Below are 20,093 nucleotides of genomic sequence, written 5' to 3'. Positions count from 1 at the left end.
TCCGGCACTCTCTGGTCCGGCACTCTCTGGTCCGGCACTCTGTGGTCTGGCAACATCCATGGTCCGGCATGATTTGAGTGAGCTGGATATCCACTTCGCATGGGCGTGGCCAAGTGTCCCGCGGTCCCATAAGGCTTGTTTATAGCCACCAGGCCTGCGGCGCTCAGAGTTCGGTGCTGTTATTTGGCTCTAATTTACCACTAAATACCTACGCTGCAACACTATTTCAGGATACCGGAGTACCCTGAAATATCTACCCTGCGTCTTCACAGCAAGCCCATTATTTCGGGTTTGCTATTCTGACGTCCCTGTAAACCTCCTTCCACGAGGAGTAAGAGACGTTTCGGAATAGCGCTTTATTTCGAAATTTGGCACTGTATGGACTGCGCTAAGTGACAAAATAAGCTATTTTGAAATAGTGTCGAAATAAGGTACGCGGTTTGCATAGCTCAAATGGCGTATCTTATTTCGAGTTACGGTGCTGCGTAGACGCACCTCCCAGTCAGCCGTGGAAGGGCTGGTCATGCTGCTAGACAATATTGACCTCCCGTGGTCTGGCAACTTCTCTGGTTCGGCACCGGCCAGGTCCTGAGGGTGCCGGACCAGAGAGGCTCAGCCTGGCATGCGGCCTGTGAGATTGCAGGATCTTGTGCTCGATCCACTCTGGTGACTCCTGAGCCCCCTGTGGAATGTGGGCCGCATGCCCGGATTTCACCAAGGTGGAAAACGGACGGGAGGCGAGAGCGTTGCGTGTCCTGCCCCTGAATATCCGGAGCAGAGACGGGCCCGTTTGTGGGATGGGCTGGGTCCCGTGGCAGACACGAGGTACTGGAGGAAGGGGAAGGCCCTCAGGTCGGTCTCACTGCTGGTAAACGTGGTTCCTTTTACTTATTCTCTAGGTGCCTTCTCACTGTCCGTGAGAGACAGCAGCTCTACTGAGGGCGACATCATCAAACACTACCGGATCCGCTCCTTGGACGGCGGGGGGTATTACATCTCCCCCAAGACCTCCTTCTCCTCGCTGCGCCAGCTCGTCCAGCATTACTGCAGTAAGTGGCCCGGGGCCGTGCACAGGGCCGTCGGCCACAGCAGCAGAGACGCTGCCTGCTGGCGGAAGGAGGCCGCCGGGCCTGGTGTCTCTCCACCCACGGCCATGAGCAAAATGAATGTCCCAAATCAGACATGCACAGGAGCAAAACCGTCCCTTCCCAGGGCACAGCAGCTCCGCCAGGCACAGCAGGAGCCAGGGCGGGAGAGCCACCATGGCTGGAAGGGACTGGAGTCTGGATAGAGGCATGTGGGGTGTGAGACAGTGCAAGCACTCTGATGGCAGAAACTCTTTTGCATGAGCTGGTGGGGGAAAGAGTGGGGCTAGGGGATCTGTCATTGCATGGGCCTGCCAGGCCTTTCTCCTGGGGCTCAAACAGCCTAGGTGGAGTGGCTGTCCCACAAGCTGAGGAGGAGGCAAGTTACCTCAGGCCGGAGAGTCCGGCTGGAGTTTCTGGCCCTTACTGGCGAGCTGACGGCTGTTCTCTCGATGCAGACAAAGGGGATGGTTTGTGCCAGAGGCTGATCGCGCCGTGCATATCCCTGGTTCCCCAGAGGCCCTGGGCAAAGGACGAATGGGAAATCCCACGGGAGTCTCTCAAACTTGTGAAGAAACTTGGCGCGGGGCAGTTTGGAGAAGTCTGGATGGGTAAGTGCAACGCCCCCTCGCCCCACCGAGTCAGCCCCGGGCACCGCGCGGGAGCCACAGGAAAAGGGAACCCTTGTTTTCTGAGAATTGTCCCGAGTGCAGGGGCCTTGCTAGGACCTGGCCGACTGCTCATAGGGGAGGCTAGAAGCTCAAGAGCAAGTGCTGGAAGACTAAGGCTGTGTCTAGACTGGCCAGTTTTTCTGGAAAATCAGCCGCTTTTCTGGAAAAGCTTGCCAGCTGTCTACACTGGCCGCTTGAATTTCCACAAAAGCACTGACTTCCTACTGTAAGAAATCAGTGCTTCTTGTGGAAATACTATGCTGCTCCCGTTCGGGCAAAAGTCCCTTTTTCACAAAGCTTTTGTGCAAAAGGGCCAGTGTAGACAGCTCAGATTTGTTTTCCGCAAAAAAGCCCCGATGGCGAAAATGGCGATCGGGGCTTTTTTGCGGAAAAGCGCGTCTAGATTGGCCACGGACGCTTTTCTGCAGAAAGTGCTTTTGCAGAAAAGTGTCCGTGCCCATCTAGACGCTCTGTTCCGAAAATGCTTTTAACGGAAAACTTTTCCATTAAAAGCATTTCCGGAAAATTGTGCCAGTCTAGACGGAGCCTAAGGGTGCTGTTACCAGCATAGAAACATAGAACACTAGAGCTGGGAGGGACCCTGAGAGTCGTCGAGTCCAGTCCCCGGCCCTCATGACTGCACCAAGCACCGTATAGACCATCCCTGATAGATGTCTACCTGACATGCTCTTAAATATCTCCAGTGACGGAGGTTCCACAACTCCCTAGGGAACCCGTCCCAGGGCTTCCCCACCCTCCTAGGGAGATCGTTTGTCCTAATCTCCAACCTAGACCTCTCCCACCACAACTTGAGCCCATTGCTCCTTGTTCTACCACCTGCCCCCACTGAGAACGGCCTCTCTCCAGCCTCTTTGGACCCCCCTGCAGGGAGTTGCAGGCTGCTACCAAATCCCCCCTCGCTCTTCTCTTCTGCAGACTACACAAGCCCAAATCCCTCCTCATAAGTCAACCCACTATCACGTCCCCCATGCTCAGCACATGGCGGGGCCCACCTCAGCTCTCCCACCATCTCTTCCCATGCTGATCCCAATTCATTTGTCCAGCTACCTGGGAATAAGGCATGTTCACCCTTAAGGTCTCTCTCCAGCTTGGAGCGTAAGGATGGAGAGAGCCGACAGGAGCTCTCAGAAAGCGAGTGTTTGTACGTTCCCATGAAAGTGAGGGGTTTAGATAAGGGTGGTCTTTGGAAGAATCTCTTCACGATTCTCCCATCATTCCCCGGGGGAAACTGAGGCACGCATTGCCTGGCTCCCAGGGACTTGTTCCTCGCCCAGCAAAGCTGCAGCAGAACAAAGAGTTGCCCCTGTTGTTCCAAGCCACCACTGTGACCGCGGGACCCTCCTTTCCCTTTCGTGGCAGGCTATTATAAGAACAATGTGAAGGTGGCCGTGAAGACCCTCAAGGAGGGCGCCATGGCGCCCGACGCCTTCCTGGCCGAGGCAAACTTGATGAAGATGCTCCAGCATGACAAGCTGGTCCGGCTGCACGCCGTCGTCACCAAGCAGCCCATCTACATTGTCACCGAGTACATGGCCAACGGTAAAGACCCTGCCCGGGCTTCCTTCTTGAGGCATTGGGGGCTGAGGTCAGGCCCGGGTTTGGGGCTTGGGAAAATCCCATGGAGGCTGCAACCTCCCCGAAACGGGCATTTTGTTCCACCTCCGCTCTGCCCCGAGTAGGGATGTAAAGTCCCGTTTCATTGGCTAACCGGTTACATGGTACGTTTAACCGCTGAACCCAGGAAAAGGGGGTGGGGAGGAGGCCGCTCCAGCCCTGCTGGGTTGGAACGGCCCCCTACCACCTGCCAAGTGTCCTCTCCGCCCCCCCAGCCTGGCTGGAGCAGCCTCTGTCAGTAGGGCGCCCGGGCCCGCTGCAGACAGAGGCCACTGCAGACGACCAGCACAGCCCCTATCTGCCGTGGGCGCCCCCGTGAGGCTGGAGCAGCCCCCCTGCATGCATCGGGCGGGGAGCTGTCCCAGCCCCCGCCAGTTAACGGTTAACCCGTTAACCTTTCCCATCCCTAGCCTTGAGGCCCTGCCCCTTGCCCCGCCTCTTTCTGTTCCACTTCCTCCCTCCACAAAGCTCATCCCACCCTGGCTCCACCCCCAGTGCTCCCCACCCACCCCCAAACTGCCCCATCTGATCGCTGGGTGGCTGGTGGGTGCTTGCTATTTTTTTCCGTGGCTGCTTCTCCATGGAGTCAGCAGGGAGAAGAGGAGATGACCTAGAAGGTCTCTTCTCTCTCGACTGTCCATGACGCTTTGCGTAAGGAAAGCCACGTGCTTTGCATGGAGGTCTGTGCGAACATGGCGGGGAGCGGGTTCCTTGTGGGGGCCCCCACACTGGCTCCAGGGCACCAAACGCCAGAGGCAGGTTTGATACTCACGACTGGGTAGAGACAAAGCCGCACGGGCAGGACATGAGCCGAATGCATCGTTTTTGCCGCGGTCGCCGCATCCAGCGAGCACTTACGCTTCCTCTCTCGCCCAGGGTGCTTGCTGGAGTTCTTGAAGACGGAGGATGGAAGCCAGCTGTCTCTCCCGAAGCTCATTGACATGTCAGCCCAGGTCTGTGGACAGAGACGCCAGGATGAGTGTTGGAAAGACGGTGCAGTGTTATTCCGGGATGTTTGCAGACCCAGTAGGGGGTGAGGGGCATAAGAGGCAAGGGAAGGCATTTCCTTCCCAAGCTGCCAGGCATAGACCCGCTCAGACTCCTCCACGCGCAGCCTGCCAGGAGCCGGGCTGAAGCAGGAGGCATTTTGGGGATGGTGTGTTGCTGCCCCCAAGTTTCAGCCATGCTGAGGCTGAGGCTGTGCGACATCCCTGTGCTCCAGGATAGGGCGGCTGGGACCACATGCCATCCCCCTTCCCATGGTGCTCAAGGGTTGGGGAGACTGGGGCTGTGTACTGTGCGCCCTCCCCATGGTGCTCTGGGGCTAGGGAGGTTCCCATGGGGGACTGAAGGCTTGCCTCTGCAGTGGGGAGGAGCTTGGCTCCCATGGGGGGCAGGGCCTTATGCAGAAAGGGCGGGGCTCACCCCCCCGCCCATGATAGGGAGAGGGTAGGGAGCGGGTTTAGAGAAGAGCAAGAAAGTGGTGAAAAGATTAGAAAATATTCCTTGTCATGATGAACTCAAGGAGTTCACTAGCTGGTCCAAGAGAAGGTGGATCACTGTTCATATTTATCTGGGGCACGGAAATTGGACAGTAAGGGTACATCTACACTAGCTCGTTAGTTTGAGCTAGGTAGGCAAATGAGGGCAACCGGAGTTGCAAATGAAGCCCGGGATTTAAATATCCTGGGCTTCATTTGCATGTTCCCGGCTGCCGCCATTTTTAAATCCCCCTTAGTCCGAAATCCATGCCCACAGCTACACACGGCACGGAGTAGGTAGTTCAAATTAGAATCTCTAATTCGAACTACCGTTACTCCTCGTTCCACGTTCCACAAGGAGTAATGGTAGTTCGAATTAGGATCTCTAATTCGAACTACCTACTCCGCGCCGTGTGTAGCCACGGGCACGGAGTTCGGACTAAGGGGGATTTAAAAATGGCAGTGCCCGGGAACATGCAAATGAAGCCCGGGATATTTAAATCCCGGGCTTTATTTGCAACTCCGGTTGCCCTCATTTGCCTACCTAGCTCGAACTAACGAGCTAGTGTAGACATACCCTAAGAGCTCTTCAATCTATCAAATAAGGGTTTAACAACAGCGTGGAAGTGAAAGCTAGACAAATTCCGACTAGCAAAAACAGGCATTGGTTTGCCATTGAAAGTAACTAGCTACTGGAGGAATGTCCTTAGGGCTGGAGGGGGGGGAAGGGTGGATTCTCCATGGCTGGTCATTTTTCAATCAAAATTGACTATTTTCTAAAAGCCTTGTAACAGCGACTGGCCTCGAAGCGGGTATTAAGTCCTCTGGCCAGTGCTGTGTGGGGCATCAGACCAGATGGCGCCTGCTTTGGGATCTATTTGTCTCTGTGCTTTGAAAAGGGAGGGGTGCATGCCTGAAGGGCAGCAGAGATCACAAAACACTGAGCACAGCCACCAGGGCAGGCAGAATAGTGATAGAAATGTAGCCATGTTAGTCTGGGGTAGTTGAAGCAAAATGCAGGACAATGTAGCACTTTAAAGACTAACAAGAGGGTTTATTAGATGATGAGCTTTCGTGGGCCAGACCCACTTCCTCAGTGTGGGATACTGTCAAAAGCCAGTTCTCTCAGCAAACCAACTGCAGAGTCCACACATGCTCTTTTTTGGCAATAAAGGGAGGGGGAAAGACAAAAGTCTCTCACGGAGGTGGAAGAGGTGTAGTGCGTACACACTCTCACTGTTTTGTCACCACAAGCTACAATGTGAGCCAACAGTGTGACACTGTTGCAAAAAAAGCAAACCTGATTCTGGGATGCATTAACAGGAGTGTTGTGAGCAAGTCGTGAGAAATCATTCTTCCGCTATGCTCTGCTCTATACTGATTAGGCCTCAGTTTGGAGTGTTATGCCCAGTTCTGGGCACCATATTTCAAGAAAGATGTGGAGAAATTGGAGAAGATCCAGAGAAGAGCAACAAACATGATGGAAGGTCTAGAGAACATGAGTTAGGAGGGAAGGCTGAAAGAATTGGGCTTGTTTAGTTTGGAAAGGAAGAGACTAAGGGTATGTCTACACTAGCCCCCTAGATCCATCTAGGGAGGCTAATGAGGGCGACCGGAATTGCAAATCAAGCCCGGGATTTAAATATCCCACACTTGATTTGCATGTTCCCGGCCAGTCGCCATTTTAGAAATTGTCTAGCCCAAAGTAACTGCCCGCGTCTACACGAGGCAATGAAACGGGAATCCAATTTAAACCCCTAAATCGAATTAGGTGGTATTCCTCCTGCAATGAGGTTTACTACCTAATTCGATTTAGGGGCTTTAAATCGGAATCCTGTTTCACTGCTGCGTGTAGACGCGGGCAGTTACTTCAGGCTAGTCAATTTCTAAAATGGCGACTGGCCGGGAACATGCAAATCAAGCGTGGGATATTTAAATCCTGGGCTTGATTTGCTATTCCGGTCGCCCTCATTAGCCTCCCTAGATCGATCTAGGGGGCTAGTGTAGACGTACCCTAAGAGGGGACATGCTAGCAGCTTTCAGGTATCTAAAAGGGTGCCTCAAGGAGGAGGGAGACAAATTGTTCTCCTTGCCTTTTGAGGACAGGACAAGAAGCAATGGGCTTAAACTGCAGCAGAGGTTGGACATTAGCAGGGCTCAACAATTAGTGTAATCTACTTGCCCGTGGCGGGTAGATTACATGCCGGCACAGCCGCGCAGCACGGTCTGCGCATGTGCAGCGTGCTGAACCGCGTGGCTGGCAAGCAAGGCTTGCCTCCGCTTGGTGAGCCTTGGACATTAGGAAAAACTCCCTACCTGTCAAGGTGGTGAAACACTGGAATAAGTTACCCAGGGAGGTTGTGGAATCTCCATCCCTGGAGATATTTCAGAGCAGATTGGACAGACACCTGTCAGAGATGGTCTAGACGGTGCTTGGTCCTGCCGTGAGGGCAGGGGACTGGACTCGATGACCTCTCGAGGTCCCTTCCAGTTCTAGCGTTCTATGATTCTATGAAAGACAGTTTTGAGCGACAAAAAACGTGCCAGTGTAGACAAGGCTTTCATGAGGGGAGGAAAAAAGAAGCTCTCCTTCAAGCCCGACTCTTGCCAGCCACCTAAAGATAACATGCTGGGCTCTCCACATAAAAGTCTCCACCCTGCCAGCGGAGCTATTGAATGGTGGCTGCTTTCTCCAGGTGGCCTTTGGAAGAGGAGGCCTCGCACTACAGCAATTTGCCATGTGCAGGGAGACAGTGTAGAAGAGAATCCGATTTTATGAGGTGCGGCGCGCCTTCCGTTCTCACTTGATTCTGCATCATGGATGTTCAGCCCCTCTGATGAGGAAGCAGTGTAATTAGAGGGGTTAATATGCACCGAGACGCCTAACGTATTCTTACCGTATGGCCCACCCAACGATCTTAACTTTTTTTTGGCAAACGTTAACTGATGTATCTTCCCAACCTCTTTGGAGGGCCACGAGCAGATCATCCACCTTTTCCAGGTGTGGAAACTGAGGTAAAAAGACCTGCCCACGTTCACCCCTGAAGGCTGGAATTCGCCAAAGCGCTCAGCGCTGGTTGAACGCTGCCCCTCGGTGGGAGGTTGTCAATAGCAGCCATACTGTTGATTACACCAGCTGTTGAGGGTTTTAAAAAGCCTCCTGTAGCATCCCTCCAGGCCCTGGACTGATATATTCCTGGTACCTCATGCAACAGTGTCAGCTCGTAGCCATCCTGCCTTTTGCTGGGGGCAGGGTAACGTCACAGTAATATTCAGTTATACTGTATTTAACGAGGGAAATCCCCACGGTGTTATGGAAGACCACTCCAATTTATATTTTTTTCTTAAAGGAATGAAATACCTGGAAATGGGTATTTGGGTGGAGGTGCCGTCTGACTTGCCGTCCTTCTCTTGTTTTTTCCCCAGAGGCAGAAATAGGGAACTAGCTCTATGAAGCAGCCCCATTAGCTATTTTTGTCCCGCCGGTGAATGGCATGACAGTTCTTTTCCTCTTCACCAGTGATAAAATCTGGTCTGCAGCTTTACCTGTGATATCGCTGAGAAATTTACCCAGGAGCAGCTGCAGCCTCCGCGGTTAGAAGTTATTTCTGTTTTGTGTAACTTGAAGGAAATAATCAGTGGTTAGTTTTGAATTCCTGAAGAGAAACGCCACAGAGTTAATTCATCACAGAATCATAGAGCTGGAGGCGATCTCAGAAGGTCATCAAATCCGGCACCCTGCTCTAGGCAGGACCAGTCCCAACTAAATCAACCCAGCCGGGGCTTTGTCAAGCTGAGACTTAAAAACGACTAGGGATGGAGATTCCACCCCCTCCCTCAGGTCGCTCTCCTCATTTCAGCATGGGGCTATATAAGCAAATATGGACCAATGAGCCTGTACGGAAGAGAGAGAGAAATGCCATATCAGAAGCAAAGCTGAGTAAATCACTGATTTTTTTTTTCAGGTAGGCACCAAACCAAAATATTGGGGAGGGAGGAAGTGTTACTGAGAGATTTTTTGTCTTATCGAAACAAGCAAACGAAAAACATTGTGTCAGGTTGAACAAGATGTTTTGTTTGGCCGGACTTTATTTTTTCATTTGTTTCTTTTGGAAGATATTTTTCACCCTTTTGTTTCTTTTGTTTTGTTTAATAAGAACTTAGCTACATTTCTAAAGGTAAGGTTGTTTCCAACTGAAATGTGGAAAGGTTTCCTTTAGAAAATGTTTAAACGTTCCAACCTTTTTCAGAAAAAAAAAACAAACCAACAGCCAAAACCATCCACCAAATTGGACCCAAATACACAAATAGTTTTGGTCGACCCCCAAACTGCATTTTTCTGCTAATAAACTATTCATCCCCAACATTTCAGCCAGCTCTAATCTGGAGAGACCAAAGTCAAGTGCTAGGTCAAATGTGGGCTACAGAATTCCATAATGAAGCCATCAGACTCTGTTAGCTTCACTGGGCTGGGCTGCAATGTCCGTAGGTCCCAGCATGCCTTGCTCTATCCATACTTGACCTCAGCAGCACTCTGATGGAGCACATTGAGGCCATGTCTACACTACTCAGAAGATTGATCTTTCGGGGTTTGATTTAGTGAGTCTTGTGGAGACCTGCTAAATCAAACTCAGAGAGCTCCCCCATCAGCGTCAGTAGTCCTATTCCTCATGAGGAAGAAGGGAAGCCGACTCTGGGGAGTTGTTATTTCGAAATAGCAGCACCGGAGCGTTGGCACTACTACTGTTTCGAAATAACTATTTGGGAATTAGCGTTATTCTCTGAGGAAAGCAGCTGTAAGTATTTTGAAATAACCAGCCCATTATTTAGAAATAACAGGCTTGGCTGTGTGGACGCTCTGCTAATTATTTCGAAATAAGGGGGGTCATTTTGAAATCACTCCCTAGAGTGGACCAGCGTATGTGAGGAGAGACCCACCAGAATTTTAAAGTGTTCACTGGACACGGCTCCCCAGGTGGCCAATCATGCCCCCCACCTGCCTAGCCTGCTATTTTTTTAGCAGTGTGGTATCTTGCTGCCAGATCGGAATGCCAAATTCCTAATCACACAAAACCAGACACGCTACTCTGACCCCCGAGGCCATACCCCTTTCCAGAGGCTCCTCCCCCCGCTCACCCACTCCCCTTGCATGTGTTTCAGGCAGGTAGATTTAAAGCCAGAAGGGACCATGATTTCGCATAGGCCAAGGGGTATCAAATGCTGGATGTGAAAATGACAACTCTAGTAGATGCACCAAAAGGAGGCATCAGCTAGCCACAGCAGTGCTGTGGGTTTTTTTGTTTTCCTTTCCCCTCTGCATGCCCCCTCTGACCTCTATGTATGGGGCTAATCACCAGTTCTTTCTGGCTGACGCTGATGTCATGTCCTGTCACCACATGTTTACTCGTGGTGCTTTGCCTGCATCATGTAACTTGACCATTCAGACCCATGTCACAGCCAATCGCATCAGCTGTCGTTAAAATTAGAACAGTCTGGTTGTACCGACTTCATCCTGTGGTCAGTCTCTTCCCCCCCCCCCACGCCAATGCACACACATGCTGAAAGGAAGCCCTCCGTGTAGTGCTATCTCATTAGCATCAGGACAGGAAGTGACATCAATTCTTCCATTTTCCACTGAGGCAAGCAGCGCTCGAGCTTGAAGGGTGTTGGTAGAGAGTGAAATACACATTTGGAAACTATATGTTAGTATCCTGTTTAAAACCACATGTAAGCAAGAGGCTGATGAGAATCTTTGAGGGTGGAAAATTGTAATGCCCTCGCCGCAGGGCGTGTGAACAGCCAAATTAGTGTTAGCCATTATTGACAGGGCACATGTATCCAGTGTCCCGATCAGTGTCGGCGCTAACTCTGAACTTGTTGCTTTTCAAATCCCCCTGCAAAGCCCCCTGTTTCTCCAAAGCCCCCAAATGCTAAAACGTCCTATTGCTCTTATGTACAGGAGAGTGCATGATCATAGAATCATAGAATCACTAGAACTGGAAGGGACCTCGAGAGGTCATTGAATCCAGTCCCCTGCCCTCATGGCAGGACCGAGCACCGTCTCGATCATCCCTGACAGGTGTCTGTCCAACTTGCTCTTAAGTATCTCCAGTGATGGGGATTCCACAACCTTCCTAGGCAATTTATTCCAGTGTTTCACCACCCTGACAGCTGGGAAGATTTTCCTAATGTCCAACCCAAACCTCCCTGGCTGCAATTTCAGCCCATTACTTCTTGTCCTATCCTCAGAGTCCAAGGATAACAATTTTTCTCCTTTCTCCTTGTAACATCCTTTTAGATACTTGAATGCTGCTATCATGTCCCCTCTCAATCTTCTCTTTAACAAACTAAACAAACCCAAGTCTTTCAGTCTTCCCTCCTTGGTCATGTTTTCTAGGCCTTTCATCATTATCGTTGATGCATTAGATGCTTTCCAAACCTTTGCTCCGAGGATCTCAGAATCTGCAGAGACCAGCTCTCAGAGACAAGGAAAAGAAAACTATAATAAGCAAATTATAGACAAGTTAGTTCAGGTCACAGAGGGTACATCTACATTGCAGGGTAAAAGCCGAATTAAGCGACTGAACTTCAACTTCGTCAGTTGCGTCACTGATGTCAAAATAGCTTAATTTGGCTTTTGGCGCTGTCTACACAGCAGAAAATCGAAGGGAGAACACTCTTCCTCCAACTTCCCCTGCTCCTCGGGAAATGAGGGTCACAGGAGTCGGAGTAGGAAGTCCTTCAGCTCAACAGTATTTCGAAATAATGGCTTGCAGGGTAGATGCGCACTATGGGTACATCTACACTAGCCCCCTAGTTCGAACTAGGGAGGCTAATAAGGGCAACCGAAATTGCAAATGAAGCGCGGGATTTAAATACCCCGTGCTTCATTAGCATGTTCCAGGGCAGTCGCCATTTTGGAAAGTGACTAGCCCGGAAGAACTGCCTGCATCTACACGCGGCAGTGAAACGGGAGTCCGAAATAAACCCCTAACTCGAATTAGCTGTTACTCCTCGTGGAATGAGGTTTAACAGCTAATTCGAGTTAAGGGCTTTACTTCGAACTCCCGTTTCACTGCCGTGTGTAGACGCAAGCAGTTATCTTGGGCTAGTCGGTTTCCAAAATGACGACTGCCCGGGAACATGCTAATGAAACGCGGGATATTTAAATCCCGCGCTTCATTTGCAATTTTGGTCGCCCTCATTAGCCTCCCTAGTTCGAACTAGGGGGCTAGTGTAGACGTACCCTAAGTTATTTTGGAATAACATCAGTTACAGTAATTCCTTATTTAACACTATCGATATGTTTCAGAAAATGATCGTGTTAAGTGAAAACGTGCAATGCGGGATCAATTTTCCCATTGAAAATAATGGAAAAGGTGGGGGTTGCGTTTCAAGCGGTGGTGTCTGTTGGGACCGGGACGTAAGGTTGGGGAAGAAAGGGGACTGGGTTACAGCAGGGAGGGGAGGTGTTTGGCTCAGAGGAAGGGAAGGGGACGAAACAGGAGGGGGATTAGGTTGGGAGTATGCCCCTGTGATGGGTCTGCTGGGACCCGCATTGCGTCCGGCGAGCGGGGGTCGCCAGGGAACGGCGCGGCGAGTGGCGAACCCTCCACTGCTTTGCAGGGAGGCGGGGGAAGCCCCGCACAGCCGCCGGCAACAGGCCGGCTGAGGAAATCGTGTTATTCCGGGGACGGTCGTGTAATTCAAAAAACGTTCCCTAAAAAAAAAAAGTGCTATCGCAAAAACGTATTAAGCAGGCACGTGTGAAATGAGGAATTACTGTATTCTGAAATAACAGTGCTGTGTAGAGGGACCTGGAGTGTTTCTAAAAGGGCTTTGTGTGTGGGCTGTGTGGAGGATTTGCTACCCCATTCCCATCCTATTAACGCTTCAGGGTAGAACTAACATTTGGTCTCCCTCTGAGTTATGAGTTTGAGGCTTACCTGACTTGCATGGCAGTCCCTGGAGGGTCTCCACTGCCCCCTAAGGCTCATTCTGTGACAGGCCCACGCAAACGAAAACAAGTCTGCGCTGTAGAGAGGAGGCAAGTGGAGATCACTGAAGAATGTTTCCTGTCAATCCGTTTACATTTAACACATGTTGACTATGATAGAAAAACTGGACGACTTCTTTTTATTTAAGCTTCAATATTTTCAGCTAAACTCCAAGATGCAGGGGATCACAGATTATGGTGTGGCTGAGCCTTGGAATCCCAGGTAGATTTAGGCTCTGCTTCTACCACTCGTCTCCTGTGGCCAGGTCTCTTGATCTCATACTAAAATGATTAGGGGTTTGGAACGGGTCCCATATGAGGAGAGGTTAAAGCGACTGGGACTTTTCAGTTTAGAAAAGAGGAGACTGAGGGGGGATATGATAGAGGTCTATAAAATCATGTGTGGTGTGAGAGGGCGGATAAAGAAAAGTTATTAATTAGTTCCCTAAATAGACGAACTAGAGGACACCAAATGAAATTAATGGGGAGCAGGTTTAAAACGAATAAAAGAAAGTTCTTCTTCACACAGCGTATAGTCAACCTGTGGAACTCCTTGCCAGAGGAGGCTGTGAAGTCTAGGACTATAATAGAGTTTAAAGAGAAGCTAGATAATTTCATGGAGGTTAGGTCCATAAAAGGCTATTAGCCAGGGGATAAAATGGTGTCCTTGGCCTCTGTTTGTCAGAGGCTGGAGAGAGATGGCAGGAGACAAATCGCTTGATCATTGTCTTCGGTCCACCCTCTCTGGGGCACCTGGTGCTGGTCACTGTCGGCAGACAGGATACTGGGCTAGATGGACCTTTGGTCTCAGCCAGTACGGCCATTCTTATGTTCTTATGTGCCTCATTTCTCCGTCAGTAAAATGGCAAGAACAGCCCTCCTTTTCTGCTACATTTTGTCTTGACGCGTTGAGACAGGGATTGTGTCTCTTACAATGTACAGCACCAAGCACCATCCGACCCGAATCTAGATTGGGGCTACGTGATGCCGAAAGGCGGAATTGAACCTGGGACCTTCGTGCATGAGCCGCTACCGCATGAGCCAAAAGCTGTTAGCTAAGACTGCAGAGCAGATTCATTAGTCTCTCTGCTAGCGGTCTCAGTGCCAATAGATGGGACAGTGCCCCACACTCGGGAGATGTATGGATTACACTCCCATAGTACATGGAATAGCAGCACCGTCTTATGTCAGGGAGGGTTCAAAATCATTTCCATCTTTCGTGTCTAGGGACCAGGAGGGCGATTTGAATGCTCCTGCAGTAACCGCTGTGGCGCTTTCTGCTCTCCTAGGTTGCGGAAGGGATGGCATACATCGAGAGAATGAACTCCATCCACCGAGACCTGAGAGCAGCCAACATCCTCGTCTCAGAGATGCTGTGCTGTAAAATTGCTGATTTCGGCCTGGCCAGGATCATCGAGAATGAGTACTTGGCTCAAGAAGGTAGGTTCTGCTCCTGGTGCCGTAGGGAGGAGCCTAGCTGGAAAAGTCAAGTTCTATTTCCCCGCTTGCGTTTCTCCTTCCTGTAATTCCACGGCCCAACAGAGCGAGTTTTAAGGTTGGAGTAGAGTCCCATAGCTGGAGGGGCGTCCTACGGATTCATGCTAAGATCTCTGGCCCCGCTACTGAATAAACTCAGCCTCACTGAGGCCGGGGCAATGCTGACCTGCTCGAATTAAGGGCTTTGCAGGGAAATGTGCAGGTGGCCTATATCTGCCCACAGCTCCGACGCAGTGCACCGCGAAACAGTAAGAAATGAGCTGGAACTGCAAAATTGGGGGCGGCTCCAGATTTCGAACTCGCAGCCTCCTCTCTGACCCCAGGTTTTGGTGTGGCCAGGTTTAAAAGACAAGGACAATTGACAACATTTGGATTTTTAACTCCCCTCCACCGAAGAGCGGCGCGTACGCTAGGCAGGGGGAGGCGTTGCCTTCCTGAACCACAAGCCTGGCCCCGCCCACACTCTGCCCCCCAGAACTGCTATTGTGGAGAGGTTGGGGCCGTGCGCACGCCTTTCTCCCTGTGCTCCTAGGCTGGGGAGGGTGGAGCTGCACACCACCCCACCTCCTCGTGATGCAGGGGGCGGGGCCTGGGCAGAAGGGGCGGGGCATGGGCAGAAGAGGCGGGGTCAGGATGGGGTTCAGGGCCCTGTCTTCACCCACCACCCGTGCTCCCGCCCCGCAAAGTTTGGCGACATTTCCAGCTAGCGTGGTGCTTCTGTGTGCAGGTCTCATGCGGCGGCCTATGAAAAAATACGCAAGGAGCAACTTCTGGCCGGCGCCGCTCATAGGAAACTGCATTTTGAGTCAGCTGCCGGAGCCCGTGCCCTTACAAAACTCCCACTTTCGGTCTCTGCTATGATAAGATGTGGGACTAATGGAAAGTGGGCACCAGAGGGGTGTGAAACGCCATTGTTCAGTGCGTTCACTTGTCTACCCACAACTGACTGACACACGGCAAAAGACAGTTTCTTCTATTAAAGAAAAGTTATTTACTTGTTCCCATAATACAAGAACTAGAGGACACCAAATGAAATTCATGGGTAGCAGGTTTAAAACGAATAAAAGAAAGTTCTTCTTCACACAGCGCCTAGTCAACCTGTGGAACTCCTTGCCAGAGGAGGCTGTGAAGGCTAGGACTATAACAGAGTTTAAAGAGAAGCTAGATAATTTCATGGAGGTTAGGTCCATAAAAGGCTATTAGCCAGGGGATAAAATGGTGTCCTTGGCCTCTGTTTGTCAGAAGCTGGAGAGGGATGGCAGGAGATAAATCGCTCGATCATTGTCTTCAGTCCACCCTCTCTGGGGCACCTGGTGTTGGCCGCTGTCAGCAGACAGGATACTGGGCTAGATGGACCTTTGGTCTGACCCAGTACGGCCGTTCTTATGTTCTTATGTTCTCAGGCCTGCCAATAGGAGGAGAAAAGGGGCCAACTGCCCCAGGGCCTGGCAATTCAGAAGGGCTCAGGCTCCTAGCTACAGAAGCCAGAACCCCTGAGCCCTTTAAATTGTTGCCGGAGCCCCAGGTGGCATATTCCGGGGAGCACTAAATGGCTGATGGGGGTGAGGGGAGCCTCCAGCCCCGCCCCTTTTCGCAAGCCCTACCTCTTTCTCCCAAAGCCACGCCCCTTCTGGGAGCATGGAGTTGGGCCCCCCTCACCTTGCCCAAAGGTCCACCAATTTTGTCTGCCCCCCCGTTTATTCTGCTATAGTATTATTTCAAGTATCTTAAAGGGTATCAGCAAGTATCAGCAAGGGAGGTTTAGTTTGGACATTAGGAAAAACTTCCTAACTGTCAGGGTGGCTAAACACTGGAATAAATTGCCCAGGGAGGTTGTGGAATCTCCATCCCTGGAGATATTTCAGAGCAGGTTGGACAGACACTGGTCAGGGATGATCTAGACGGTGCTTGGTCCTGCCATGAGGGCAGGGGGCTGGACTTGATGACCTCTCGAGGTCCCTTCCATATTTAGTGTTCTCGGATTCTGTGTATTCTTCAGCTACCAAAAATGTTTGTGAGACTCATTCAACTTGTTAGCAGACTTTATAAAGTAAAAGAGAAACTGAATCGATATTTTAAAAGTTACATGAGGCCTCCCAGAGAGCTACCGGGAGGGTGATATTTCTGTTTGAGAAAAGGATTTTGGGAGTTCAACAGACAGCTGTTTTCTGACTCGCCGTGAAACACAAACACTTCAGAATTCTCTGGGAAGACGCACACACAACACACACGCCCAAAACGTTCCACTTCCCCCGAAATGTTTCGCCTGGATTTCGGGTTTTGATATTGGGCTCATTGTGTTTGGTTTTCCAGGAGTTCAGAGAGTTGTTGAAATAAAAAAAAATGCTGTTTTCATCAGAATCATTCCGATATTTAGTTTACATTAGGGTTGCTTTGTCCTTAATTTAAAGAAAATCAAACCCTCCATGGTATCCTTACTGATGCTAGGGAGACTCCAGTTTTCATGAGTAAATAAAAGTGGGACAGATTTTCCAATATATTTTTAATGTACATATAGTTGCATTTCCCCACACTCTCTGTAGCAAACTGTGTAAATACCATGCTCTTCTCTAGTAGCTGATCTGCATAAAAGATACAATCCTACTGATTCACCGCTCCTTCTCCTTAAGCGTCAGAGGCTTGTTTTAATTCGAAATGCATTGGATTCTATTCCCATCACAATAGAGAGGTTATTAAAAAGATATTGACTACTGACTGATGGCCAGGCCACACGCCAAGTAAAAAATGGCAAATGCTGTTAGTTTATGACCGTACGCCTTTAGCACGGGTGTTTGCAGCCTGGGCTTTGGTCCTGAAAACTCTGGATTCTGTCTCTAAGGGTGCGTCCACACTGCACTGTTATTTCGAGATAACTAACGTTATTTCAAAATAACACTGCAAGTGCCTACACAGCCATTTCATTATTTCGAGATAACTTCGAAATAATGGACAGCTTATTCCGAAATCTGTAAACCTCATTCCACGAGGAATAACGCCAAGTCCGAAATAGCTATTTCGAAGTAAACCGTGTGTAGACGCTCCACTGATGCTATTTCGAAATAGCCCCTCCCCAGGGCGATTCTAAGTTATTCCTTCCCAGTGCCTCCTGGGGCTCTACATCAAGACAGCACGTCCACATTAGGAAAGCCCGCCTCGGACTCATGTTTAGGCTCCCCTGCAGTGTAGACGTGCTATTTTGAAATAAGCTATTTCGGAATAACTATTCTGGAACAGCTTATTTCAAAATGGCTGTGCAGGGTATAGAATCATAGAATAGTAGGCCTGGAAGGGACCTCGAGTCCAGTCCCCTGCCCTCATGGCAGGACCAAATACTGTCTAGACCACCCCTGATAGACATTTATCTAACCTGCTCTTAAATATCTCCAGAGATGGGGATTCCACAACCTCCCTGGACAATTTATTCCAGTATTTGGCCACCCTGACAGTTAGGTAGACTTACCCCAAATTATTAGCACAGGAAGTGATACTTAACAGCAGGTAGTTTGAAAGCCAACATTTATTCAGAATGAGGTGGTACTGAACCTGTGACCTTAGGGGCTAAAGCCACATGCTTCTACAGCATGACATAAAAGCCCATGGGCTCTCAGCTGAGCTTACGCCTCTGGGTTACACGTGGGGGCGGGAGTCTGTGTTTTTTGATCTTTTTAACTTCACTTGATGAGCGTAATTACTAGCTGTTTTCTTCTGTTGGCCATTCCGCAAATTCTGTAACATTCATATCCTGTACTCATGGCTTGTGTGCTACATGTCGTGCAGGAGTGAGTTGATTGCCCTTTTTAGCTGAATGTGCACCTGCTTTTCAGGCGTATAGATCGTTCGCTGGTTTGTAAAGTAGAACCCAGGGGAACAAAGGCACATGACAAGCACGGATAATGAAGGAAGACGGCAGGACTGGTCCATCCTATGATGTGCTACCGTTCGCTCGATCACCTTGTTTCTGTTGTGCTTTAAACACAGACTGTGTCAGCCTCAGCGTGCAATTGGCAGCCTCCAGCATCCAGATTAGACCTCCTGGAGACCGATATACACAAGCAGCCAGTGCAAAGTATGAATCAGGAAGGCGCACCACAGTTGTACCCTTTTAAACAATGCTTTTCTTCCTGACAGGTGCCAAATTCCCTATTAAGTGGACAGCACCGGAGGCCATTAACTATGGGGTTTTCACAATCAAATCGGACGTCTGGTCATTTGGGATTCTTCTAACAGAAATTATCACTTACGGCAGGATCCCTTATCCAGGTAGGACCCCTCGGGGATATAAACCTCCCATCATTCCCGCTGACAGCGCTGCTCCAGAAGTCCCACCGGGCACTATGGGCTGGGGCTGGCCCCAGAACACAGACTGCTCTCTAGCTCCGAGGGATGTCCGCCCGGGCCAGGTTGCAGGGCCGGCCTTAGGGAAAATGATGCCCTGGACAAACTTGTGTTGGTGTCCTTGGGGGCACGGCACCACCCATCTCCCCTAGCACCCAGGGGCTCCCCAACCTGTTCCCCCTTTGCCTCTGCACAGTGCCCCCGCCAGCCTAAGCCCTGCGCATGGGTGGCTCTGAGCTAACACGCCGGGCCCGGGGGGTGCGTTTCGTTCCAGGCATGACCAACCCCGAGGTGATTCAGAACCTGGAGCGGGGCTACCGCATGCCCTGCCCGGACGGCTGCCCTGGCGAGTTCTACGCCGTCATGCGGAAGTGCTGGCGGGACACGCCGGAGGAGCGGCCCACCTTCGAGTACCTGCAGTCCGTCCTCGAGGACTTTTACACGGCGACGGAGAAGCAGTACGAGCCAGAGCCGGGGCTGTAGCCTGGAGCCTCGTCGCCCCCCGTGGGACCACAACAAACCCGGGCAGACAGCGCTGGGTGGCAGGGAACCTCCACCGGAGCCTACTCCGGCCACTGTTCTTGGGTGCCCCTTGGACCTCTACTCCAGCACCGTCCCTCCCCCTCGTTTGCATATGCAGATCAGCTCCAGATTGTGCGAGGACGCGATGCATTTTGGAAGCAGCTGGGGGCGAGGCGGGACTCCGCAGGCTCTGTCTGCGGGGAGATGAAAAAAGAGGGGTCAGCAGATATCGAGTCACCCCTGGCAGGGGAATCCCAGTCCACAGGGCCCGTGTCCACCTCACAGTCACTGGCGTCACAATAGGGACCAGCCGACTCCCTTGTGGGGCAAGGGATGCCAAGGACTGGCAGGGCCCTGGAGCCTGGCACACTCCCCACCCCCGGAGCCAGGGCCTTCCAGTCAGAGTTGGCGGATCCTCAAGGGGGAAGCCGGTCTTGGCTCTGTCAGTGCTGCGCTGGTTTGGCTGGGCCTTCGGAAGCCAGGCCGGCCGGTCCAATCAGTGTCCATTGCCGGGCAACAAATAAAGAACCTCGTTAGCCAAACACGCTTCTGCCTTCGTTAATAAACCCTCCTTCAGCACCATGATAAGCTTGGAACACAAGAGTGTAAGAGCGGCCATATTGGCTCAGACCGGGTGTCCATCGAGCCCAAAATCCTGACTCCTGGCAGAGACCAGGCCCTGGTGAAACTGCTGACTTAGCTGTGAGCGCGTTCACCACCGGTTCTCCCAGAGCAAGGTTGACTGGGCGAACAGGCCCAGCAAATGAATAAATAAAGCAGCCTCCCCTCACCCCCGCTAGGGAGACCTTCCTCCGCTCAGCTCCTCTTCGATACCCTGAGGCAACGCCAATAGCTCTCCACATGCAGGTGC

The 20,093-nt window shown here is 51.1% G+C and overlaps 1 protein-coding gene across 3 annotated transcripts in view; it reads left to right on the top strand.

The window, feature by feature from the left end:
• Positions 1-19,764, top strand: part of BLK (BLK proto-oncogene, Src family tyrosine kinase) — a 73,720-nt gene extending 53,956 nt beyond the window's left edge. For all 3 annotated transcript variants that reach the window (XM_075923239.2, XM_025181099.3, XM_025181100.3), the window contains exons 7-13: positions 900-1,049; positions 1,544-1,696; positions 3,137-3,316; positions 4,268-4,344; positions 14,158-14,308; positions 18,494-18,625; positions 18,975-19,764. In XM_075923239.2, coding sequence (XP_075779354.1) covers positions 900-1,049; positions 1,544-1,696; positions 3,137-3,316; positions 4,268-4,344; positions 14,158-14,308; positions 18,494-18,625; positions 18,975-19,183 — 1,052 coding nt within the window. In that variant the 3' untranslated portion in view covers positions 19,184-19,764. The remainder of the gene's footprint in view (positions 1-899; positions 1,050-1,543; positions 1,697-3,136; positions 3,317-4,267; positions 4,345-14,157; positions 14,309-18,493; positions 18,626-18,974) is intronic.
• The last annotated feature ends 329 nt before the right edge of the window (positions 19,765-20,093 follow it).

The sequence above is a fragment of the Pelodiscus sinensis genome, chromosome 3 (assembly GCF_052426305.1).
Source record: "Pelodiscus sinensis isolate ZL-2025 chromosome 3, ASM5242630v1, whole genome shotgun sequence".
In the NCBI taxonomy this organism is placed as follows: domain Eukaryota; kingdom Metazoa; phylum Chordata; order Testudines; family Trionychidae; genus Pelodiscus; species Pelodiscus sinensis.
Note: the sequence above shows the minus strand (reverse complement) of the source record. Positions and strands in the feature narration are given on the sequence as shown.